Below are 26557 nucleotides of genomic sequence, written 5' to 3'. Positions count from 1 at the left end.
CTCTTTCCTTAAGATATTTCTTAATTTTGTTCAGTAGTGTATATAATGTATTATATAAACTATATATAGTGTATATAATGTATTCAAATTGAACACATTGGAGGATGACGTGGAGAGACGGGCACTGAGCAAGATGGAGGCCATTCTGACAAACATGGATCATCCACTTCACATCTGCCTCAGTGAACAACAAAACATCAGGGGATGGCTCCTATCCCTGCACTGCAGGACTGGAAGATTTAGGAAATCTTTCTTGCCATCAGCAGTCAGCAGTCAATTCAAAATTAAACAGATAAGAACCCAGACAATTGAATTTCCCTTCGGGGATGAATAAAGTGATTCTATTCTATTCTATAATTTGTGTTTAGTGTTTTTAAAACATCTTCATTGGTTATTCTGTCTGTGTAAGATATACACCGCATGCATCTGTAAAACCAAACCTCTGCTGCAGTGATTTTGTTTGACATTGTATTATTTATGTTCCAAGATTTACATCCGTACATCAGAACTGTAGGAAGTAACAGCTGAGAGTCCTCATACGGACGTGAATTGCTATTTTCTTATTTGTCAGTATATTTTTCATTTTTGTAAATGCTGTTCTTGCCATTGCTACTCTACATTTCATGTCTGTTTCTCATCTTCCATCTGATGTTATCCATGAACTGAGATATTTGAATTGAAGAACCACCTTCAGTATTTCTTTTTCTAATTCTGTTACAGGTTGGGATGACATTTTTCTTTGAAATTACCATTACTTGTTTGCTTTCTTTTTAAAGACAGACCAAGTTTTTGGCTCTGTATTAATTATGGATACTAGGGTTTTTAAGTTTTCTTCGATGTTCACTATCAACACAATGTCATCTGCATATCGTATGTTATTTATGTTATAACCTCTGATGGTTACTCTGGATAAGCCTTGTATTTATCTTATGATGTATTCACTGTACAAGGAGAATAAGTCAGGTGACAGTACACATCCCTGTCTAAGTTCTCATTTTATTGGTTGTTCTTCACCAATTTCATTGTTTGATTTCACTGCGGTACTTTGTGGCCGATGGAGATTTTCTATCATTTGTGAATCCTTTCCATCTATGTTCATGTCCCTTAGCATCTGGATTATTGCTTGATGTTTTACTGTGTTGAATGCTTGGGTGTAATTGATGAAACACATGGATAAGTCTTGTTGTACTTCAATTGACCGTTCCATAATATTTCTTTAAATGTATATTGCGTTTAATAAACCTGCTCTTCACTAATCTCTGGTTAAACTTAGTTTCTTATTCTGAGCAGTATGATTCTTAAGAATAATTTTGTGAGGTGGCTGTTGAGGTTTATTGTTCTGAACTGCCAGCATATTTTAGTATGTCGTCCAAAATGTGACAAAAATGTCATAGTTTAGTGTGTCGTCCAAAATGTTGAAAAAACGTCATAGTTTAGTATGTCGTCCAAAATGTTGAAAAAACGTCATAGTTTAGTATGTCGTCCAAAATGTGACAAAAACGTCATAGTTTAGTACGTCGTCCAAAATTTGACCGAAAATATCATAATTTAGTATGTCGTCCAAAATGTTGAAAAAACGTCATAGTTTAGTATGTCATCCAAAATGTTGAAAAAACGTCATAATTTAGTACGTCGTCCAAAATTTGACCGAAAATATCATAATTTAGTATGTCGTCCAAAATGTTGAAAAAACGTCATAGTTTAGTATGTCGTCCAAAATTTGACCGAAAATATCAACGTTTAGTATGTCATCCAAAATGCTGACAAAATGTCATAGTTTAGTATGTCGTCCAAAATGTTGAAAAAACGTCATAGTTTAGTATGTCGTCCAAAATGTGACAAAAATGTCATCGTACCGTATGTCATCCAAAATGTGACAAAAACGTCATAGTTTAGTACGTCGTCCAAAATTTGACCGAAAATATCATAATTTAGTATGTCGTCCAAAATGTTGAAAAAACGTCATAGTTTAGTATGTCATCCAAAATGTTGAAAAAACGTCATAATTTAGTACGTCGTCCAAAATTTGACCGAAAATATCATAATTTAGTATGTCGTCCAAAATGTTGAAAAAACGTCATAGTTTAGTATGTCGTCCAAAATTTGACCGAAAATATCAACGTTTAGTATGTCATCCAAAATGCTGACAAAATGTCATAGTTTAGTATGTCATCCAAAATGTTGAAAAAACGTCATAGTTTAGTACGTCGTCCAAAATGTTGAAAAAACGTCATAGTTTAGTATGTCATCCAAAATGTTGAAAAAACGTCATAATTTAGTACGTCGTCCAAAATTTGACCGAAAATATCATAATTTAGTATGTCGTCCAAAATGTTGAAAAAACGTCATAGTTTAGTATGTCGTCCAAAATTTGACCGAAAATATCAACGTTTAGTATGTCATCCAAAATGCTGACAAAATGTCATAGTTTAGTATGTCGTCCAAAATTTGACTGAAAGCATCATAGTTTAGTATGTCAACCAAAATGTGACAAAAACGTCATAGTTTAGTATGTTGTCCAAAATTTGACCGAAAATATCATAATTTAGTATGTCGTCCAAAATGTTGAAAAAACGTCATAGTTTAGTATGTCGTCCAAAATTTGACCGAAAATATCAACGTTTAGTATGTCATCCAAAATGCTGACAAAATGTCATAGTTTAGTATGTCGTCCAAAATTTGACTGAAAGCATCATAGTTTAGTATGTTAACCAAAATGTGATATAAACGTCATAGTTTAGTATGTCGTCCAAAATTTGAACAAAAACGTCATAGTTTAGTATGTCGTCCAAATTTTGACCAAAAACGTCATACATACTAAACTATGACGTTTAGTATGTAAATTTAGTAAGTCGTCCAAAATGGTGAAAAAACGTCATAGATGTGTCATCCAAAATTTGACCAAAAACGTCATAGTTTAGTATGTTGTCCAAAATTTGTAAAAATTTCATAGTTTAGTATGTCGTCAAAACGTTATAGTTTAGTGTGTCGTCCAATTTTTTTTAATATTATTTTTTGGCCTTTTCTCGGCTTCATTGGATAGGAGAGATAGAAAGAGAAAGGAAATGGGGAAGACATGCAGCAAAGGGCCACAACTGGGAATCGAACCCAGGCTGTTTTGTCAGAGACCAGCCCCTACATATGGTTCACTTGCTTAACCCACTGAGCTATACAGGTGCCCCCATGTATTGTCCAAAATTTGACCAAAAACATCATAGTTTGGTATGTCGTCCAAATTTTTACCAAAAACGTCATAGTTTAGTGTCGACCAAAATGTAAAAATGTCATAGTTTAGTATGTCGTCCAAAATTTGACTGAAAGCATCATAGTTTAGTATGTCAACCAAAATGTGATATAAACGTCATAGTTTAGTATGTCGTCCAAAATTTGAACAAAAACGTCATAGTTTAGTATGTCGTCCAAATTTTGACCAAAAACGTCATACATACTAAACTATGACGTTTAGTATGTAAATTTAGTAAGTCGTCCAAAATGGTGAAAAAACGTCATAGATGTGTCATCCAAAATTTGACCAAAAACGTCATAGTTTAGTATGTTGTCCAAAATTTGTAAAAATTTCATAGTTTAGTATGTCGTCAAAACGTTATAGTTTAGTGTGTCGTCCAATTTTTTTAAATATTATTTTTTGGCCTTTTCTCGGCTTCATTGGATAGGAGAGATAGAGAGAGAAAGGAACTGGGGAAGACATGCAGCAAAGGGCCACAACTGGGAATCGAACCCAGGCTGTTTTGTCAGAGACCAGCCCCTACATATGGTTCACTTGCTTAACCCACTGAGCTATACAGGTGCCCCCATGTATTGTCCAAAATTTGACCAAAAACATCATAGTTTGGTATGTCGTCCAAATTTTTACCAAAAACGTCATAGTTTAGTGTCGACCAAAATGTAAAAATGTCATAGTTTGGTATGTCAACCAAAATGTAAAAATGTCATAGTTTAGTATGTCAACCAAAATGTGACAAAAACGTCACAGCTCAGCATGCCGTCCAAAATGTGACAAAAATGTCATCGTTTAATATGTTGTCCAAAATGTAGAAAAAAACGTCAGTTTAATATGTCGTCCAAAATGTGACAAAAACGTCATAGTTTAGTATGTCGTCCAAAATGTGACAAAAATGTCATCGTATAGTATGTCGTCCAAAATGTTGAAAAAACGTCATAGTTTAGTATGCCATCCAAAATTTGACTGAAAACATCATAGTTTAGTATGTCAACCAAAATGTGATATAAACGTCATAGTTTAGTATGTCGTCCAAAATGTGACAAAAACTTCATAGTTTAGTATGTCGTCCAAAATTTGTAAAAATTTCATAGTTTAGTATGTCGTCAAAACGTTATAGTTTAGTGTGTCGTCCAATTTTTTTTAATATTATTTTTTGGCCTTTTCTCGGCTTCATTGGATAGGAGAGATAGAGAGAGAAAGGAAATGGGGAAGACATGCAGCAAAGGGCCACAACTGGGAATCGAACCCAGGCTGTTTTGTCAGAGACCAGCCCCTACATATGGTTCACTTGCTTAACCCACTGAGCTATACAGGTGCCCCCATGTATTGTCCAAAATTTGACCAAAAACATCATAGTTTGGTATGTCGTCCAAATTTTTACCAAAAACGTCATAGTTTAGTGTCGACCAAAATGTAAAAATGTCATAGTTTAGTATGTCGTCCAAAATTTGACTGAAAGCATCATAGTTTAGTATGTCAACCAAAATGTGATATAAACGTCATAGTTTAGTATGTCGTCCAAAATTTGAACAAAAACGTCATAGTTTAGTATGTCGTCCAAATTTTGACCAAAAACGTCATACATACTAAACTATGACGTTTAGTATGTAAATTTAGTAAGTCGTCCAAAATGGTGAAAAAACGTCATAGATGTGTCATCCAAAATTTGACCAAAAACGTCATAGTTTAGTATGTTGTCCAAAATTTGTAAAAATTTCATAGTTTAGTATGTCGTCAAAACGTTATAGTTTAGTGTGTCGTCCAATTTTTTTTAATATTATTTTTTGGCCTTTTCTCGGCTTCATTGGATAGGAGAGATAGAGAGAGAAAGGAAATGGGGAAGACATGCAGCAAAGGGCCACAACTGGGAATCGAACCCAGGCTGTTTTGTCAGAGACCAGCCCTTACATATGGTTCACTTGCTTAACCCACTGAGCTATACAGGTGCCCCCAAGTGTTGTCCAAAATTTGACCAAAAACATCATAGTTTGGTATGTCATCCAAATTTTTACCAAAAACGTCATAGTTTAGTGTCGACCAAAATGTAAAAATGTCATAGTTTAGTATGTCAACCAAAATGTAAAAATGTCATAGTTTAGTATGTCAACCAAAATGTGACAAAAACGTCATAGTTTAGTATGTCGTCCAAAATGTGACAAAAACGTCATAGTTTAGTATGTCGTCCAAAATGTGACAAAAATGTCATCGTATAGTATGTCGTCCAAAATGTTGAAAAAACGTCATAGTTTAGTATGTCAACCAAAATGTGACAAAAACGTCATAATTTAGTATGTCAACCAAAATGTGACAAAAACGTCATAGTTTAGTATGTCGTCCAAAATGTGACAAAAACGTCATAGTTTAGTATGTCGTCCAAAATGTGACAAAAATGTCATCGTATAGTATGTCGTCCAAAATGTTGAAAAAACGTCATAGTTTAGTATGTCAACCAAAATGTGACAAAAACGTCATAGTTTAGTATGTCAACCAAAATGTGACAAAAACGTCATAGTTTAGTATGTCGTCCAAAATGTGACAAAAACGTCATAGTTTAGTATGTCGTCCAAAATGTGACAAAAATGTCATCGTATAGTATGTCGTCCAAAATGTTGAAAAAACGTCATAGTTTAGTATGTCGTCCAAAATTTGACCGAAAACGTCATAGTTCAGCATGCCGTCCAAAATGTGACAAAAATGTCATCGTTTAATATGTTGTCCAAAATGTAGAAAAAAACGTCATAGTTTAATATGTCGTCCAAAATGTGACAAAAATGTCATAGTTTAGTATGTCGTCCAAAATTTGACTGAAATTGTCATAGTTTAGTATGTTGTTCAAAATGTGACAAAAACGTCATAGTTTAGTATGTCGTCCAAAATGTGACAAAAATGTCATCGTATAGTATGTCGTCCAAAATGTTGAAAAAACGTCATAGTTTAGTATGTCAACCAAAATGTGACAAAAACGTCATAGTTTAGTATGTCGTCCAAAATGTGACAAAAACGTCATAGTTTAGTATGTCGTCCAAAATGTGACAAAAATGTCATCGTATAGTATGTCGTCCAAAATGTTGAAAAAACGTCATAGTTTAGTATGTCAACCAAAATGTGACAAAAACGTCATAGTTTAGTATGTCAACCAAAATGTGACAAAAACGTCATAGTTTAGTATGTCGTCCAAAATGTGACAAAAACGTCATAGTTTAGTATGTCGTCCAAAATGTGACAAAAATGTCATCGTATAGTATGTCGTCCAAAATGTTGAAAAAACGTCATAGTTTAGTATGTCGTCCAAAATTTGACCGAAAACGTCATAGTTCAGCATGCCGTCCAAAATGTGACAAAAATGTCATCGTTTAATATGTTGTCCAAAATGTAGAAAAAAACGTCATAGTTTAATATGTCGTCCAAAATGTGACAAAAATGTCATAGTTTAGTATGTCGTCCAAAATGTGACAAAAATGTCATCGTATAGTATGTCGTCCAAAATGTTGAAAAAACGTCATAGTTTAGTATGTCGTCCAAAATGTGACAAAAACGTCATAGTTTAGTATGTCGTCCAAAATGTGACAAAAATGTCATCGTATAGTATGTCGTCCAAAATGTTGAAAAAACGTCATAGTTTAGTATGTCAACCAAAATGTGACAAAAACGTCATAGTTTAGTATGTCAACCAAAATGTGACAAAAACGTCATAGTTTAGTATGTCGTCCAAAATGTGACAAAAACGTCATAGTTTAGTATGTCGTCCAAAATGTGACAAAAATGTCATCGTATAGTATGTCGTCCAAAATGTTGAAAAAACGTCATAGTTTAGTATGTCGTCCAAAATTTGACCGAAAACGTCATAGTTCAGCATGCCGTCCAAAATGTGACAAAAATGTCATCGTTTAATATGTTGTCCAAAATGTAGAAAAAAACGTCATAGTTTAATATGTCGTCCAAAATGTGACAAAAATGTCATAGTTTAGTATGTCGTCCAAAATTTGACTGAAATTGTCATAGTTTAGTATGTTGTTCAAAATGTGACAAAAACGTCATAGTTTAGTATGTCGTCCAAAATGTGACAAAAATGTCATCGTATAGTATGTCGTCCAAAATGTTGAAAAAACGTCATAGTTTAGTATGTCAACCAAAATGTGACAAAAACGTCATAGTTTAGTATGTCGTCCAAAATGTGACAAAAACGTCATAGTTTAGTATGTCGTCCAAAATGTGACAAAAATGTCATCGTATAGTATGTCGTCCAAAATGTTGAAAAAACGTCATAGTTTAGTATGTCAACCAAAATGTGACAAAAACGTCATAGTTTAGTATGTCAACCAAAATGTGACAAAAACGTCATAGTTTAGTATGTCGTCCAAAATGTGACAAAAATGTCATCGTATAGTATGTCGTCCAAAATGTTGAAAAAACGTCATAGTTTAGTATGTCAACCAAAATGTGACAAAAACGTCATAGTTTAGTATGTCGTCCAAAATGTGACAAAAACGTCATAGTTTAGTATGTCGTCCAAAATGTGACAAAAATGTCATCGTATAGTATGTCGTCCAAAATGTTGAAAAAACGTCATAGTTTAGTATGTCAACCAAAATGTGACAAAAACGTCATAGTTTAGTATGTCAACCAAAATGTGACAAAAACGTCATAGTTTAGTATGTCGTCCAAAATGTGACAAAAACGTCATAGTTTAGTATGTCGTCCAAAATGTGACAAAAATGTCATCGTATAGTATGTCGTCCAAAATGTTGAAAAAACGTCATAGTTTAGTATGTCGTCCAAAATTTGACCGAAAACGTCATAGTTCAGCATGCCGTCCAAAATGTGACAAAAATGTCATCGTTTAATATGTTGTCCAAAATGTAGAAAAAAACGTCATAGTTTAATATGTCGTCCAAAATGTGACAAAAATGTCATAGTTTAGTATGTCGTCCAAAATTTGACTGAAATTGTCATAGTTTAGTATGTTGTTCAAAATGTGACAAAAACGTCATAGTTTAGTATGTCGTCCAAAATGTGACAAAAACATCATAGTTTAGTATGTCGTCCAAAATTTGACCGAAAATATCAACGTTTAGTATGTCATCCAAAATGCTGACAAAATGTCATAGTTTAGTATGTCGTCCAAAATTTGACTGAAAGCATCATAGTTTAGTATGTCAACCAAAATGTGATATAAACGTCATAGTTTAGTATGTCGTCCAAAATGTGACAAAAATGTCATCGTATAGTATGTCGTCCAAAATGTTGAAAAAACGTCATAGTTTAGTATGCCATCCAAAATTTGACTGAAAACATCATAGTTTAGTATGTCAACCAAAATGTGATATAAACGTCATAGTTTAGTATGTCGTCCAAAATGTGACAAAAACTTCATAGTTTAGTATGTCGTCCAAAATTTGTAAAAATTTCATAGTTTAGTATGTCGTCAAAACGTTATAGTTTAGCGTGTCGTCCAATTTTTTTAAATATTTTTTGGCCTTTTCTCGGCTTCATTGGATAGGAGAGATAGAGAGAGAAAGGAAATGGGGAAGACATGCAGCAAAGGGCCACAACTGGGAATCGAACCCAGGCTGCTTTGTCAGAGACCAGCCCCTACATATGGTTCACTTGCTTAACCCACTGAGCTATACAGGTGCCCCCATGTGTTGTCCAAAATTTGACCAAAAACATCATAGTTTGGTATGTTGTCCAAATTTTTACCAAAAACGTCATAGTTTAGTGTCGACCAAAATGTAAAAATGTCATAGTTTAGTATGTCAACCAAAATGTAAAAATGTCATAGTTTAGTATGTCAACCAAAATGTAAAAATGTCATAGTTTAGTATGTCAACCAAAATGTGACAAAAACGTCATAGTTTAGTATGTCATCCAAAATGTGACAAAAACGTCATAGTTTAGTATGTCGTCCAAAATGTGACAAAAATGTCATCGTATAGTATGTCATCCAAAATGTTGAAAAAACGTCATAGTTTAGTATGTCGTCCAAAATGTGACCGAAAACGTCATAGTTCAGCATGCCGTCCAAAATGTGACAAAAATGTCATCGTTTAATATGTTGTCCAAAATGTAGAAAAAAACGTCATAGTTTAATATGTCGTCCAAAATGTGACAAAAACATCATAGTTTAGTATGTCGTCCAAAATTTGACCGAAAACATCATAGTTTGGTATGTCGTCCAAATTTTTTACCAAAAACGTCATAGTTTAGTGTCGACCAAAATGTAAAAATGTCATAGTTTAGTATGTCAACCAAAATGTGACAAAAACGTCATAGTTTAGTATGTCATCCAAAATGTGACAAAAACGTCATAGTTTAGTATGTCGTCCAAAATTTGACCGAAAACATCATAGTTTAGTATGTCGTCCAAAATGTGAAAAAAAGGTCATAGTTTAGTATGTCGTTAAAAATATCACTAAAATGTTATAGTTTACTATGTCTAAACCGTGATGTTCTAGTGAACTGAGCAGCCTTGGCACAGTACTGCACTCTGAGTGCTTTTCTAGTTATGAACTGTAATTATACATCTGTCACTCCAGGGGTTGGTATTACATCCATAATTCATGCTTTGTTGTGGCCATTGGGGAGCTATTCAGCTGCTACCACAGGTCACAGGAGCTGAGGCTAAAGTCAGTACTGTTGCTCCCCACATGATGGTGCAGTTTAACAGGAGCACTTTCTGTAACGGCTGCAATTCAGCAAAAGGGAAAAAGACTGTCCAAGTGACGTCATGCCATCTAGCGCCAACAAAAGAGTGCTCACAAGCTGTGGCTCTAATTCAGAAAATGTGCTTTGTGTAAAGCGGTGAGCATTTCCTCTGAGGGGCAGGATGGACAGGAGATATGAGGTGAAAAAACAACACCATTAAAAGACGAGAAAAAAACAGGAGGCTGGAGAATTTGTACTTGTGCAAAACCAGACAATAACCAATATACACTATAACAGCAGAGTAAATGGTTTACAGCCTCAGTAAACAGTAGTAAGCTACTGCAGACATATTCCTCTCTCCTCTGTCTGTCACACTCTCCTCCTTTTTTCTCCTTTTTTGCCCACATCTCCCTAACAACTGTCTGCTATTGTCAGGCAGAGTTACACCAGAGTCTGGCTTGTTTCAGAGAAATCACAAGGTGGAGGGAAAAAAATGTACATTCTGCTGTGTGTATGTGTGCAGAGGTGGTTATTGGAGGAACTGGCTGGCTGCTGTAGTAACTGTGTGTTGGATTTATTGAACTAATCAGCATGCTTTGTACAGCTGCTCCCTCCAGCTGAATTTCTTTTTTGCTTTTTCCAGCAGCTGGAGGGAAAGACATTAACCCCCAAAATTACGTGGCCAGCATGCTGTTTGTAGCCCCAAATGCATTTCAGTACAATATTTTATTCTCAATATACTATCTGCATCACTGCGTTGTTATGACAGCAGCATATTAATGCTAACTGCAACTCAGTCCAAGCTTAAAGGTCATGTTGGTGTCAAGTAACATCACATGGCTCTAAGGTCAGTAAGAGCACCAGCATATGGCAATATTGTGAATTAACTAATGCATGTTCGAGAAAAAACATAAGTGTTTAGTTAGAAATAATTATCTTTACAATAATAACAACAATAGAATACATAAATAAGTCTATATATTAAGTATTGTGCAAAATACTACATTACTATAGCACTACAAACCAGAAACAAGAAAGACTGAGACGCTAGAAATCTGTGCTCCAGACTATTTATTCTGGTAAATATTCAGAAATCATAGCTCAGACTGTCACTTACCCAAATATTTTGAAAAACACAACTGTAAAAATAACAGCAATAATGCTGTATCATAAAACGTCAGTCCTTGAAAGTAAGAAATGTGATGTTCCAAGGATATATGAAAAACAAAACAAAACAAAAATGCTACATAAGATTTATGCTGTATGTCAAAAACAAAAGAAAGATACATAGCACAGTTAGTAGAACACATGAATAAATCTATGAAATTGCTTGTCATATTACCAAAATTCTACATAAACTGAATATTATCCAGGCAGTGACATTTTGATTAACAAAGAAACTGGAAAGATAAAGTGGAGTGAGCCTGTGCAAAACAAGCCAAAATAGAAAATAGATGGAGGCAGCTATTTGAAGGCAGCAATATAAAGAAAAAATCTGACAGTTTTAGTTATAAACTGCTCTCTTCTTGATATATTTATAAAATTGTGGAATTATTATTATGGGTAAATGTATGCCTACCTGGCGTGGTCGAAATACTCTTTATTCTGGTTTCTATAGAAGACGGAGAAACGCAGCATCCGCCCGGCGATGACCTCCGCCTTTTCCAGCAGCTGGTTTAGATGCACTGTGGAGTAATCTGGAAACAGACACAAACACCTACCACTGTGAAAAATCTATATATCATTATGAGGAGGATTAGAAAACTAATGCACGAATGCCATTAGAGAACATTAAATTATTTAGAAACAAAAAGCGTGAGTGACTGTATGCTCTAGGAAGGATGTAATATAAACAGTGCATCAAAGATTCTTTCCTCCTTAATTTCTCCATATTCATAGGTTGCTATGACTCAGCATTTAGACCAAAAACACTTGAAGTCCTGTAAAATATTCTATTTTCGCCCACCACCAGAGAAACTGCCAAATGGGTGTGGATTTTGTCCAAAATGTCTTTTTTTTTATCATGATGAAGGTATTTTCTCCATCCCACGAGCACCAAACACAACAACACAGATGACTCAGTAAAACTCCCAGTATCCTGAATAGACATGCAGTGTTCTTACGCTTTAAATCTTTAATGTCAGACAAGTCGATTTTTATTTTACAAAAGGCTGAAGACATGGAGGGAAAGCAAGGGCTGCCTATAACCAGGAAAAATGAATTTGACAATGTACCTTTCAGAATATGACCTGTGCTTGTTCTGAAGACAGGACTTTTACAGCGATAGAAGGTAGGCATCTATTGCCCACCTGGGATGTAGAGGATGAGCAACATCATTAAGCATTCTCCTTCATCACACTCTCTTCCTGTGTCTTCATCATACGCACTCTCCTTGCTTCTATCTAAACTGCTTCCTCTGCCCTTCCCCTTTGTGATTTTGGATTTTTTTCGGTTTGTTTTCACCACTGGACCACTTTGGTCCAGACATTGAATTTTTTGCACAAAGTTACTTTTGTAGTGTTGAATACAATCTTTAATTTTTTTCTCCTTATAGTCATTTTTAGCATCAACTTCAATATATATAACTGAGGGACTTTTAAAGACTGTAGGATATATCTAGCATACATTTTTATCAAAATTTAAAAAACCAAAAAACATAATGTCTTTACAAACTCCATAATTATTTATTATGGAAACAATCATTTATTAATAAAAAAATATCTGCATATGACTAAAATGTCAACTAAATAATTGTCCAAATTTAATAACAATCACCTTCTAATTAGCAAAACAATAATAAAATGAGCTTAATAAAAAGAACACAATCAAAAAAAATTGAATAAGTTGAGATAATAATGACAGATATTTCTTTTTTGGCAATATATCAAATTTTATATGGAAAGTAACAAATTGTATCTGTGTCTGAGAAATCAATTTCAAAAAACACCTCTCAAAGTAATGTGTTAATTCCAGATCACATGACCTGCTCCACATGATGTCATTTCCTCCTGAAGAAAAGACTGACAAGACTCCAAGGCTTTCTGACTTATTTAATATAGGGGCCTGGTTCTGTCAGGCTACCTTTGTCGTTCAGTCCAGCAGAAAGTGGCACTTTAACCTGCTGAATGGTGCTTTCTTAAAAGCATGTGGTCTGATTTAAGCCAAATAAAATTAGCTGGTGTATTACAAACAGCTACCTTTTCTTTTTAGTTGCCATTTAGCAAATATTAGTTGCCAGTTGTTGGCACTGTCGCCTCATAAGAAGAAAGTTCTGGATTAATTTTTGTGTAGAGTTTGCATCTTCTCCATGTGCCTGCATGTTTCTTCTCTGACTTCCTTCACATTTCAAAGACATGCATGGAAGGTTAATTAGGGATTATGAATCGGCCACAAGTGTCAGCATTGTGCATGGTTGTCTGTTTCCCTGTTAGCCCTGCAGCGCACTGTTTTAACCTCCAGCCCCTGCAACCCTGTACAAGTTAAAGCAGCTATAAGCTAATGGACAGATGGATGGGTTGTTAGCATGATGATTAACTCCTCAAAAAGCTGCTATCATGGTTGACTCTAGTACTTTGACAGTTCAAAGTGAAGACTGATGGAGTCTAATGTGTCGACAAAGATCCTGAGGTGGAATTGAACCAAGGACATCATCTCAGACCTCCAGGCCACTGGGATGACCCTCCCCACCCTCTCTGATAAATTCCACCCTCCAGTCTCCATGCCATCATCTCCTTCCTCTCCCCTCCCCCACTCTAAGCCCCTCGCCAGTGATGCTGAACTCTGTGACCTCTGCATCAGAAGATATACAGCACAGCTCCCCTCATTTCTCAAATCCCTCTTTCCCCCTCATCAACCCCTCCTCCATTTTTCCATCCATCCCTCCTTCCACCCCCTCCCCACACTCATATTAGCCTCCCTTTAATATTCATCTCTCAATATTGTGCTTCATCTTTTCTGTTATTGTTCTCTGTGATTCAGCCAAAATCCAAGACTGCACTCATGATGCTGAAAATGTATGTATTCATTACACTGTAAGCCGTGTATTACTCACCGGCAGTGCAGAACTCGATGATCTCACTCCACTCGGAGACAGCGTAGTCTCCGTCAGTCTGTTTTGATGCAGTTTGGACGGCCACAGTGTACTCTGTGCGTGGGCTCAGGAACCAGTGGCCTCGGATCGTCATGGGCAGCGGCACTGCCTTGGCCACGAGCTTGGTAGGAACGTCCTGCAGGGAGAGTGGAGGGTGGATGGAAAAAAAAAGAAAAAAGAAAGAGGTGACAGGTGACAAGAAGGAATGAGTCAAGAGAGACTCCTTTTATGGCTGTATTTCTGACACATGCAGGGATTTTGCAGTCCACACATTCCTATTTTGACACATGTTGCTGGCTGCAGGTGATACTTGTGGCTTCATTTTTGCATGTATGGAACCTATTCTCTTCACCAACAACCCCCCACCACCCTAGTATCAGTGGGTCTTAGCAGCTCATTGATTGGACCGAGAGCCCCTGCCTAGCAACAGAGTCAGTCCATTAATCCACCAACACCGTCTCTGCACCGAAATCAAAATACTAGTATGGGGGCTCCTAGAAGAACAGAGCAGAAAGAGGAGAAACACTCAGCGACAGCAGCACCTCGGAAGCGACAGCAAGACTAGAAGAAGGAAGGCTGATGAAACACAACTGTAAGATTACCAAAACAGATCACCGGCTATCCACTGAAGGAGCCACTGTCTTGCCGGAGCAATTACTTGGAGGCAGAAAGAGGCTGTGCGAGTGGTATTAGCTTATCAGAGCTCCAAGCAACAGCTTGCTGCAGACTCTTTGAACAAAACCAGCTTGAAATGAGCCTTTTTTCTGTGTCGAGCATGAAAAGTAAGGTCGTCTCGAGGTAAAACATGGTGTCAGAGCTTCAGAACAATCGTTTCACTTTTCAGACATCAAGGATTATCAACATTCCAGATGTTCATAGCATTGCAATATCTGTCTATATCGCTAATGTGATGAGGCTTGAGGACTTAAAGGGAAAAATGTCATTCATCGCCAGATCACTGAGCCGACAAAGCAATATAGAGTAAGGCAGAAAAACAGAAATGACAGACGTGGATAATGTATATCAGGGTTTGAATCTCTTATATTTGTAAGTTACTTAAAATTGATTTATGTAGCTGTCTGGTCTTTGTTAAAATTTAGCCAAAATATTTTGTTTACATAGGATTAAACTATGGAACTGTATTTTTTCCTAGCACATTAAAAAAAGTAGGAAATATGTCTATCTGTGTGCATATTTAATAGTAAAAATCAATTCAATATGACCAGTATTCACACATTGTTTTACCGCTGTTGCTTTGGACAGAAGAGGTTTTAAATACACTGTCCCATCCTCATGGAACAATGTCCAGAAGTACATAATACTGTCAGAAGTCATTACTTTTGCCAATATCAAAGGCTGCACTCATGAAAGAATGTAGCATTCAAGACAATACAAAGTGATTGTTTACTTGGAAGCTCACATGTTTGTGCATGTTGCATGAAACTTTGTCTCTTCTGCAACATGTGACAGTTATTTTTAGCTGCATTTAGTCATTTGTATTTATTGTTGCTGCTCACTTGGCTGTGCACCTGTTTGACAAGAGGCTTTAAACGAAAGAGGACCTTTACTTTGTTAAATAATGAAATGGTTCAAAGCTATTAAGAGCATTATTCATAATTTTTGTTTCAAAATTTGGTGAACAGTGTGTGAAGATGCATTCTAATTCATACTGGCACTTTGCCTAGTTTCAAAAGGCACATTGTGATTTCTCATTTTTCAATGGAAAACCTCTTACTCTTGACACATGCTTCAACCTTTATTCATTGGCTCTAACATGAGGCCGTTTGGTGAGTCATCTCACCACTGTTACCATTAAACGAGGTGTTTATCTGCCTGCAGCATTACCTTGTGTTTGAACTTGTTTGAGTTTTTGTTCTCCTTCTTGTTCAGGTCAATGAAGTAGTGCGTGATGCGCTCCTTGCTGCGAGCCTCCATGTCCCAGCAGATCTTGAAGGAGTCGCAGGTGATGTTGCTGATCTTGATGTTCTGTGGAACAGGAAGCTCCTCCATCTCAGAGATGCTGCCATCCTGGGATTTACTTCCTGTTTTGTTGAGAAAACAATCAATGTTATCTATGTCAGGTAAAATAATATTATATATCAAAATAAAATGATCCAATTCATATTAACTGTTGAAATCCTTTCAAAGGGGATTTAAATTTGTGTTTAAATAAGTATTTAAATTTAAGTCAATAACAGATTGTGATTTTAAGGTTAAGAGACATTGACTAGTGATCCTAAATCTCACTCAAGTCTGTAGCATACCTTTTAATTTTTTGTCTCATCTTGAAGTCAACCTTCAGAATTTTCCTTTCCCTCTTTTCTTTCTTACCGTCTATAAACCTTCCACGCTACCATAGCATTTAGTCCACAAACCACATCCACAGTAATATAGTCACCATGCAACACACGCACACACAAGGAGCTGCCTGCATTGCCAACTACCATATATGTTGCCATGGAAACACATCAGTCCCTCGACACCCGTATACCTATCTACTCTCCAGAACATATGCGGCATTAAATATTTCAAATACCTGACTACCCTTTCTTCTCAGCAGAGTTTGATCCATTTATAATTGGTTTCGTGGAGGGAGAAAAGCTACCAGCCTGAAAATGAGGCTGCAACACCAACATTTAGAATGGCCGTGAATGTCACAGAACATGGGTAAACTTTGGGATAATTTCAATCTCACTGTGTTTTTTTTCTCTTCTCATTCCTAGCCTATTTGGCCAAGACAAAATCCCCACTGCTACACTGCTTTCTATCAAAGTCGTGGGTAAATCTTACAATTTTCTGAGCTACGCAGATTTCATGCATTATGAGTCCCTGTGAGTAGAACACGCAGCAGAAAGCGTACAACCCAAAGGGGCTTTCTGAGGCCAATGAAAATGTCAAAACACAGTTGAATGAGAGCTTTGTCAAATTAGGATGAATATAGACTTTGCGTCACACGATGAGCCGCCCACTTGGCAACGCAACAATGCGTTTTCTGTGCACGCTCCGGGGTCTAAACACAAGAGTGAGTAAAATGCAAGAATGCCGTATTTGGGGGCGAATGCTCAACATGGCTAGAGAGTTAACAATGGCAGAAGCACTGAAGCATTAAAAATCCATCTCTGCTCATCAGCTGAGAGAGGATGACATAAAGGAATAATCCCATAATTGGGTGTGTGGGCTTTTCAGTCTCACCTCTACTTAAACAGTTGAGCTTTTTGAGACTGATTCCTTTTGAAGCTAATTTCCAGATCTAATGTGCAATATGCTGGAAACGTCTAATAAGAGAGTGGCCTTGCAGTTTTATCCTGTCTTAGTTTTTCAGTTATAGACTTATGATGATCTTAAAATGCCAAACATAGGAGACAAATGTATGTTCTTTACCACCAAACCAGACCAGACCCCCCACTAGCTTTTGTCCTAATCACTACTTCCTAATCACCAAACATAATCATCTTTAACTTAAAAACAAAGACCTCCTATTGTTCCACACTCAGACCAGACTGCTGCTCGTTATAATGAAATTTAATACATCCAACTGGCTTCTTGTGGGATGACTTTTCAGTAATTACATGACAGAAAGTCTCTAATTAAGCATAGGATTTATTATCTGTAGCTGCTGTACCCGGTTTGAACTAGATTCTAACAGCACTGGGGGGAAATGCATTCCTGAGGATGTGAAAATGTACACAGGCCAGCAGTTAAATCCTCAGCTGGCTGCCCTCTGCTTGGCTCTCAGACCTCATGCGGACATTCCTACTCCTCCCTTCTCTGATTTGTGAAAACATCTCATCCCATTGCCTGTCTGCATTTTAAGTCCGTCTCAATATACTTAAACCCCTCTGAGCTGATAAGTTTGGCTCAGACTGAAAGGGTCAACGTGAGACATGACAGGTCTGATCTGATGGAAAACGTTGCACCAAGTCAGCACAGTGAAGTCCCACTTGAGACTGGATGTTGCTGACCTTTAATTAAAAAAAAAAAAAAAAAACAAGAAAAAGACAGGGCTTGTTGTCATTCTCTGACATCAGGGACAGATGAATCATTGCCAAAGATTTCTTGCAAGATATAAAAATGCCTGAATGCAGCATAATAGAATTCATTAGTCATCTTTCTAGTTTCTTTCTTTAAGTATCCTATCTACCTGTAGTATACAGCACCAACCTAAAACAAACACCAGAGATGAAAACCTGCTAACTTGTGGTATTTTGTGCCTGAAGCAGAGTAGATCCGTTGCCCTCTGCTCCTTAAAAAGTTAATGTCAACACCAATGTTTCCCGTAAAAACGAGACCCCATGCAGGTCTTTGCCCTCCCTCCTCTCCGTGACTCCACACTGCTGATTTACCTCCTGTTTACTCTAATGCTCTCCTAATTAACCCGCAAATAGAGGCATTACACCGGCACAGTGGAGCTTTCCAAATACACTCAGATAGATACTACCTACTTAGCACTTTTTAAGGCAACTCAGTCAAGCTAAAAGCAATGCTATCAGGGAAAGCAGGCGCAGTATACGGGGTGAAAATTAAAGGAAATGCTCAGGACACACAAAAATCTGCCATTATGATTGTACAAAGTCATCATCAAAATAAAAAAATAAGAATTCTAATATGAATCTGACCCTCAAATTTGAATCTGAATATAATGTCTTGCAGCTAGGCTCGCCTGCAGGTAGCAGCTTTGTGAGATCCAGTGCTAAGCTCTGTTCCGAATCCTCTGGGACTCTGAGAGCACAGGATGAAAGATGAAGGAGCGAAAGCCAAGCAGGATGAAGGTCAGGCTCTAAGGGAGAGACTAAAACCTTTTCCAGTCTCTCACAGGAGGCCTAAACCCTCACACTGACTTAAATTTATGTGCTGGTATTGTACCTCGCACTTGTGTCAGTTTTGCACTTGTGGCTCTTACTGAGTCATAATTTCACCATAAAGCCGCTGTATTATAATAGGCTTCTGTTATCTTGCCTTTTTGCTCTCTGTTTCAATGCCGCGCAGGCAAAGAAATGTGGGGGATTTTTTGTCTCATCATGACCAAGCAAAACGAGAGTCAGTTTTTCGGTCCTTGCTCAAAGCTCAGGAGCACAGATTAGTCATGCCATGCACACAAGCACATGGGGTTCAGAATGACGGAGAACTGTAGATGCTTGAGCAGAGCGCCGAAATGCAGGACACAGATGAATAGAAAAAGCTTTAAACTAGTCTACTAAAACCTAACAAATGGGCCTTATTGGGTATTGCCCTTTTACTCAGCGTGGAGTCAAATGCCACAGTGTGCTATAGCAATAGATGCAGAAGGATCAATAAAAATCTTGTTAACATGCATACACAGGGCCATCCTAATGGCTCTCTGTGGTCGGATTTGTTCCAGTCACACCTGGCTTCATATTGTGAATTACTTGTTAGCGCTCTTTACCAGCAAGAGGAAAGTAATTTGATTTTCATTTGGGCCGTTTAAACAATGTAAATGTACTATCCAGCGGTAACGCCATGTGAGATTATAGCGCTCCATCTTAGGGTCCAGGATTCAAAACAAGTCAACTTTCCATCAAGGTTAACGCCGGAGAATCAATTTCCTGAGCTCCGATGCCGGGTGCATTATGTGAAAAAAAGAGCTGGCAGATGATAGAAGCACTGATAGTTTCTGACTGCACAAGTGGGCACTCAGCTCAGACAGACGAACCACCTACATTTTAAGTTGCGGTGTTACTGTAGGTCTAAAACTGAACTGTAGACGTGTGGAGCACAATACACACTCGCTAGGCATGGAGGCTCTCAGGCCTTTTGAAAAAAATCACGCCTTTGTTCCTCTCAATGCACAGGCTAGACTGAGACCGAGACCATGCTGGGAATGAGAGAAAGTGCCAACAGAAAAACATCTTTCTCTCAGCGAGTTAAACAATGCCCTGTTCATCAGGGTTACACTGTCTGCTTTCCACCTTTTTACACATCAATAAGCCCCCGAACAGCAAACAAAGACCTGGTTGAGACATTTTAATAACAGCTTTTAGTGGAGAAGAGGACTCACAGGTCGACAAATTAATTCAATACGGAAGACCTTTAAGGAGGACAGAAATGTTTATCTAAATTTGTCGAAAACCAGGATGAGTCATCATTTCTCATCTGCATAGAATCTGAATCCCAAAACAACCGACTTTTATGTTTGTTTTTTGTTGCACTTCAAGTTTTCAGTTTCTGTATAGAACAGTCTTATATAACAGCGCTGAAGGAGCTACGCAAAAGGAAATTAGCATGAATGTTTAAAGTGGATTTTTGGTGTCAGACTGAGGAGCAATCAAGCTCAAAGAATCTTCAAGTGTTTCATACAGTGGTGAAGTACAAGTGAATAAGCTCTGCAGCCAGTTAGTGGCTGCATAATATGTGTCTGTAACTCTTGCCAGCACAGTCATGGGACATAGCTACTCATACTGAACACTGGCCAAGCTAAAATGGCAGTTGATGATGCTGTATGTCATAAGGCAGGGCCTGCTGTTGCACCATGTTGGATGAGCTCTACACAGGAGCACCGCAGGAGTCTTTAGAAGATCTTTGTTGTGACAGAGCGGTGCTTTGAGCTAAATGCTAACACGTTCACAATGGAAATGCACATGATGTTGCTTAGCAGGGGCTATGCATGTGCGTCATCTCTGCTGGAAAAAAACAGAAAAATTACATGATGACAGAGTTAATGGAAAAGAGAAAGGAAAAGCCAGGATAGTGAAACTGGTAGACTTCATTATCTCATTTGAAATCCATCAAACCACTGTTGAGATTTTCAGTCTGATGGGCTGACTGACAGACCCACATTGTCATTAGTTGAGCTACACATTGCCAGTGTTGCAAGTAAAAATCAATATTTCTGAAAATGCAGCACACTGGGGACGGCGACATTTGAAAAAAAAATATCAACCCCCACACAATCATTTTTCTCACTGCCAACTTAATCTCAGAAAACTTTTCACGCCGTTTCTCAGCTTCACTGAGATTCTCCGGGGATGAAAAAGTAGTACGGCTGTTCAAAAGCTGCGGCACATTTGAGGAAACAATGCCTTCATCAATTCATAATTGACAGTCTCGGCACGGATGGAGCTTTCCAACAACTTGACACAGTTACTGATAAGGCACTTTAGGCAGATGGTTTCCTATCTATCTATCTATCTATCTATCTATCTATCTATCTATCTATCTATCTATCTATCTATCTATCCGAGTGTCTCAGGTATTTCAGGCAGAGAGATTTCACAGGCTGCAGACACACTGCTTGGCTGCATAAATGGCACTCATCCGTCATGGCAACTTCATTATGTCAGCGGCCGCGGCACAAAGGCCTTGCGAGACACCTCGTGTGTATTTCATTACGCCTCGCAAATGCACATTAACTGCAGATATAAAATCAAAATGGTGGTCTGAGCCAGCCTTGCAGGGGTTGGTGACAAATTTATACCATGTAAACAGTTCTGTCTCCAAAGACTACACACAAACGCAGCTGAGAAACGTGTCATTCACATGAGTTGATGCTGTAGTTTCCCCGCTACGCCTCACCCTCGGCTGAACTTCCCCCACCCCACAAAACTCATGTCACAGCCCCATCACTACACTGAACCATTAACACAGGGGACACACAGAAACAACTTGTATCTCACTGTTTCTTTTGTGCATTGAAATGCTCAAACACTCTCCACTCTGTGTGTGTGTGTAGAGAGAGAGAGCTCTTTCCCACAGACAGTAGGCCTACTGAAACTGCATGCATCCATTTGCTGGCTCAGCTTTGCAATATAAGCCTCTCATACCAGCAATTAAATATTAATGGCTTTGGGAGATAAATTTAGAAAGCTATGTAATACCAAAGTGATTGCGGTACTTGGGAAAAATGTACGCATCGATCAGGTAAGACAACACTCCATTTCCAAGGAAGGTGGAAGAAGGTGGTGCAGACGTCTACAGCGGGTGTGGCAGGGAGAGTGGAGACTGTACAGGATCTCTGGAGGTCATTTATAGTGACAAATCCGGGTTCGACTCACAAGAAATGAGCCCTCTACTAACTGAGTGTCTGCCAAACCTTAGACTAGACCTGCACAGCAAACTATATATAAATTGCTCAAGTTTTGGATGAAATTGTGCATATATGACAAATCATATAAGCAAATTATAATGACATCAGAATGCATTTTGTTGTGATTTTTCATCCCCTGCAGATGGTAATATGGATTATTAAGGTAACCCATTCACAGAGCATGAATAACACCAGCAAACACTAAACATTTTTGCACAAAAGGTAGACAGTGTTGCTCCATAAACAGAGAGTATGTGGGTGTCTCAAGGACACAGAGATACTATTTACACTGGATAATCTACTTTACAAATAGGCAAGTGGCTGTTGTCACTGAAAAGACCAGACTAATCAAAAAAGCTCGCCAGCAAAACCCACAGCATTGGAAGCCCCAACCTGGCACAGAAAGCATCAGAGAAGTGCAACCCCCAGCCTATATACACCATTATTAAAATTAAAGCTTTAGATTGAGGCCAGCAGAGCACTAAGAGGATAGACGCTGCACCCTGTTGTATTGCATTGTGAGGAGCAGCGCTGGCAGATGAGGAAAACCAGGGAGTGTGGTACAATGACTGCACTGTGATCAGATGCAGAGGGGGTCTTCATGAAGACACACCATTGACTTCCCTGCCTGCTTTCAACCAGCTAATCCAAGTCCAGATCAGGGAAATGCTATGAAATGCTGTGATCTTATATATCACTGCCATGGATGTGGATTAATCTGCAGTCTTAATTAAAAAGCATCCCTGTGACCATGCCTCTCGACTCAGATGTGGAATCGGTGGTGTGTAATTGCACTGATGGGTGTGTAGGGCTGCACCGCCTGTGCACACACACACTCACACCCATGTGGGTGCAGCCATGTTTTAGCCTCTCATTCTCTCCTGATGATGACTTGCTTTTTCTTCTCCATCCCCTCCATTCAATTCGCTTCAGCCTGCCCATGTGCGAACTGCTCTTCCAATCTGGCATTACCAATCTGTCTGAGTTTCTTAGGAGTAATTTGATATAATTCAGCTACTCATTTTGTGGTAAATATTCAGAAAACTTTGGGCAAGTCAGCCACAGATGAGGACCTGATGAATTATAAATGTAAAAGCAAGGGAGAGTTTTCCTTGCGAGCTGTGGATGAGATGAAAAATATAATGCAGCATACAGGATAACTTGGATAATATGAAAAAAAAAATTGATAAGGCAGCTCTTTGGGGAGGAAAGACAAGAGGCATTGATAAGGCTATAGGCGGGGTGGCTGCCGGCCTCTGTCCATGTCTGTGGTGCTGAAATAAAGATACTCATGACTTAACCTTGTAAGAATAGTTCAGTTTACATGAATAGGAGCTACATTTATTCCCAGCAAAGACACCTTTCCTCTGAAAAAACACTGTAGAGACACTCAGCTATTCCACACACGCACAAGCGCACCATCCCTCCATCCCTCCATCCATCCAGGGAACCAGCGGAGCCACCAGCCCCCTTTATTTCCCTTCAAAACACACAATGAGGGTACAGCATGCGGCTAAAAAACCAATGACAAACAGACCTCGTGCTGCAGCGACTCTGGCATTAACAATGGGGCCTAATGCGCCGGTATCATGCGCAAATGTTCCCCCCAGTGAAAAGCAAGACAAGCCTCCCCTTACCATCGCGCTCGCATAACTGTATGGCGTCCAAGCTCAGGTCCTTGATCATCCCTCGCAGGGACTTAGCGGACTGGTAATGTTGTGCGCCAAGCCTGGTACCTCCATCTCTGCAGAAGGTTAGCTCTGGGTGATGCTTTACTGGGTGAACTGCGCGTTAAATGTCGTCCCAGAAGAAGAAAAACCGCAGCGACTTGCGCGACAGCAGGAGAGGAGAGAGAAAAGAAAAGGCGAGAGGAGAAGCCCGGTGTCCAGTCAGTCCACTGCTCGTTCCGTTGCTCACAGCTCTCCTCTCTGTCTCCTGGGTGGTGCGGCGAGTGGCGCGTCAGCGGAATCGTCACGGGCTCCAGCAGCACAAGCCGCCAGTCGCGACATGAGGACACAGCAAGCTCCTGCAGAGACGCGCGTAAATGTGGAAAGATATGCACGTTTGTTTTTAACTCTTATATCGTGCGCTCCGGTGTCCTCTGCGGCGCGTCTGTAGCCTTTTGGAGCCACAAGTGTGCGCGCAATGTGTGCCCTGGTGAGTGTGTGTGTTGTGGCGCCGCGGGACGCTTGAACATGAATGGTTCAGCGGATTAGTGCAGAGACGTTCTGCAAATTCAATGGCTTCTTATGTAACCAGATTATCCCGGTGTCGTCCCCCACCTCCATCCAACCATCCAAACGCACTTCTTTATTCCTTTTTCCCATTTCACGGTTAACGTCATCCAAACGAGCCTCTCTCATGTAGGGGCGGATCCAGATTAACTTTAGTGGGGGGCACAGGGGGGTACAACAGATATTTTGGGCAGCACGGAAAAGTTGTAAGAAAAAATGAAAGCTGCTGCTGACCTCTTCCTTTTACAAAGTATTTTTCTTTTCTTTTTTTTCCTGGCTCTTTAACCCAGTAGGAAAGCTGTATATGACCTTTTCATTTGGACTGTTAACATTCAAATTATGATGGACTTGTTTCCTTGTTTATGTGAATTACAACATAGCTGCAGCATCTGCCTGTTATGTAAAACTGGTAAGCTCAATGGCAGAATCCTGAGGGCAATCAAGTGACAAATATTGTGCAAGAACAGCACTAAATACAACCCTGTTAATTTCCACTTCTTAGAATGTTTACTGACAATTATCACACCTAAAATATGAAATAATATTCTGTACTTTTAGCAACTAGTTCTCAGCTGTATACCAGAAACATTAGGGTTCTGTATACTAATCAGCCTAAATCAAAATGAGTTCTACCCAATACACAGTGAACAACAACAATCTGTACCCTTGATCTGTGGTAAAATAATCTTAAATGTTCTGTGCAGTAATGTCAATTTTAAAATACAATAAAATACAGTAAGTAGCACTCTGTATATTAACAATAAACCTAAGAACAATAATAAACAGTAGCAATATTCCATATTCTGAAGTCATTTAATAGTGCACAGCTCAGCAAACATCATGGCGTTCTGCATAGAAATCACAAAAAGCCGCTCTCAATAATCTTTCACAGTGAACAGATGAGCAGATGTTCTTGTGTTGCAGGTCTATGGTCCAGACGTGGCCATCGAACAGGCCGGGGGGTCTGGCACCGTCTACTTCCTAGAGCACCTCCTCTTTTGCATTCTTCATATGGGATGGAAATAAAGTAACGTTGGTGTAGCACGGTGATCAAAGGCCTGTGTGAAGCAGGAAGTCCTCCACAATGAGGATGTGAGTCTCCTCCTGTTTACAGTGAAGGTTCTACTATGGAACCAGTTTGACATGTTCAGGCGTTCTTTGTGTGAAAATTCAGAGATTTCAGGTAGAGGGGCGGCATAGCTCAGTGGGTAGGGTGGCCGTCTCGCAACCGGAGGGTTGCAGTTCGATCCCCCAGCCTGTCGTGCTTGTGTCGAGGTGTCCCTGAGCAAGACACCTAACCCCTAATTGTTCCTGATGGGTTGTGGCTAGCGCCTTGCATGGCAGCTCCCACCATCATGGGTGAATGTGATGTATCATATAAAAGCGCTTAATAAATACAACCATTCACCACATTTCTAAAAGGTATCAGGATTTCAGTTTTAGGCTTCTGTTCAACAGAAAGTTCAAACTAACAAAAGTACTGAGAAACTTTGAAAACTTCAGACTGTCTGAAGGTTAAATTCTAACAGAGATCGACAGTGGGACTTAGAAGATTTCAGCCCTCAGACTGTCTGAGGTTCAAACTAACAGATATCTACTCAAGAACTTTTTAGGATTTCAGTCCTCTAACAGTCAAAAGGTTCAATCTAGCACAGAACTACTCAGGAACCTAGAAGATATCAGCCGTCAGACTGTCTGAAAGTTCAAACTAACAGAGAATCCACTGGTGGGACTTAGAAAATTTCAGCCCTCAGACTGTGAAAGCTCAGGTCCTGAGGACTCGGAGGTGTCAAGGCTTTGGAAAGTCTTGGAACTGAGGGTTCAACCCTCCAGCACCAAAGGCTGAGTCCAACCTCCTGAGAAAAATGGCCGAGACGAGACTCGAGTTAAAAAAATAAACTCGAAAATTACAAAAATAGATGATTAAATGCGCAAAAAAGAAGAATTAGTATCTGAGCAAGTAGCTCAGGGAATAAAAAGAGAGACTACCAAGTGGAAGTAGCAGGTTCAAGACCTACCATTGGCACTTTTTTTTCTTTTTCTTGTCTAAGTTTTTCAGAAAATTTAAGAAGGATCTGGTCTTGAACTGGCGACCTGCAGCTACATAGGCAAACCCTTAACTCACTGGCTACACATCAGACAAAAAAAAAAAGCAAATTCGTCGTCCCTTTGACATCGTAGTTTCTGTTCCAATAAAGTGACCATATGGGTGGAGCCAGGCGGAGTCTGTGGAGTCAGGGCAGAGAGTTAGGAGGGCGAGGTGGAGTGGGCAGCCCTCCCCCTCTACCCCACGCCACCTCCCC

General features: G+C 38.8%; 1 protein-coding gene across 1 annotated transcript in view; it reads right to left on the bottom strand.

Moving 5' to 3' along the window:
- Positions 1-24333, bottom strand: part of LOC110954072 (phytanoyl-CoA hydroxylase-interacting protein-like) — a 28983-nt gene extending 4650 nt beyond the window's left edge. The window contains exons 1-4 of the mRNA XM_051959738.1: positions 23658-24333; positions 15825-16021; positions 13941-14115; positions 11469-11586 (exon numbers count right to left, since the gene is read on the bottom strand). Of these exons, the coding sequence (XP_051815698.1) occupies positions 11469-11586; positions 13941-14115; positions 15825-16021; positions 23658-23706 (539 nt within the window). The 5' untranslated portion in view covers positions 23707-24333. The remainder of the gene's footprint in view (positions 1-11468; positions 11587-13940; positions 14116-15824; positions 16022-23657) is intronic.
- Between the last annotated feature and the right edge of the window lie 2224 nt (positions 24334-26557).

Source organism: Acanthochromis polyacanthus, chromosome 15, assembly GCF_021347895.1.
Source record: "Acanthochromis polyacanthus isolate Apoly-LR-REF ecotype Palm Island chromosome 15, KAUST_Apoly_ChrSc, whole genome shotgun sequence".
Taxonomy (NCBI): domain Eukaryota; kingdom Metazoa; phylum Chordata; class Actinopteri; family Pomacentridae; genus Acanthochromis; species Acanthochromis polyacanthus.
The sequence above is the reverse complement of the archived record's forward strand: the minus strand, read 5'-3'. Positions and strand labels throughout refer to the sequence as shown.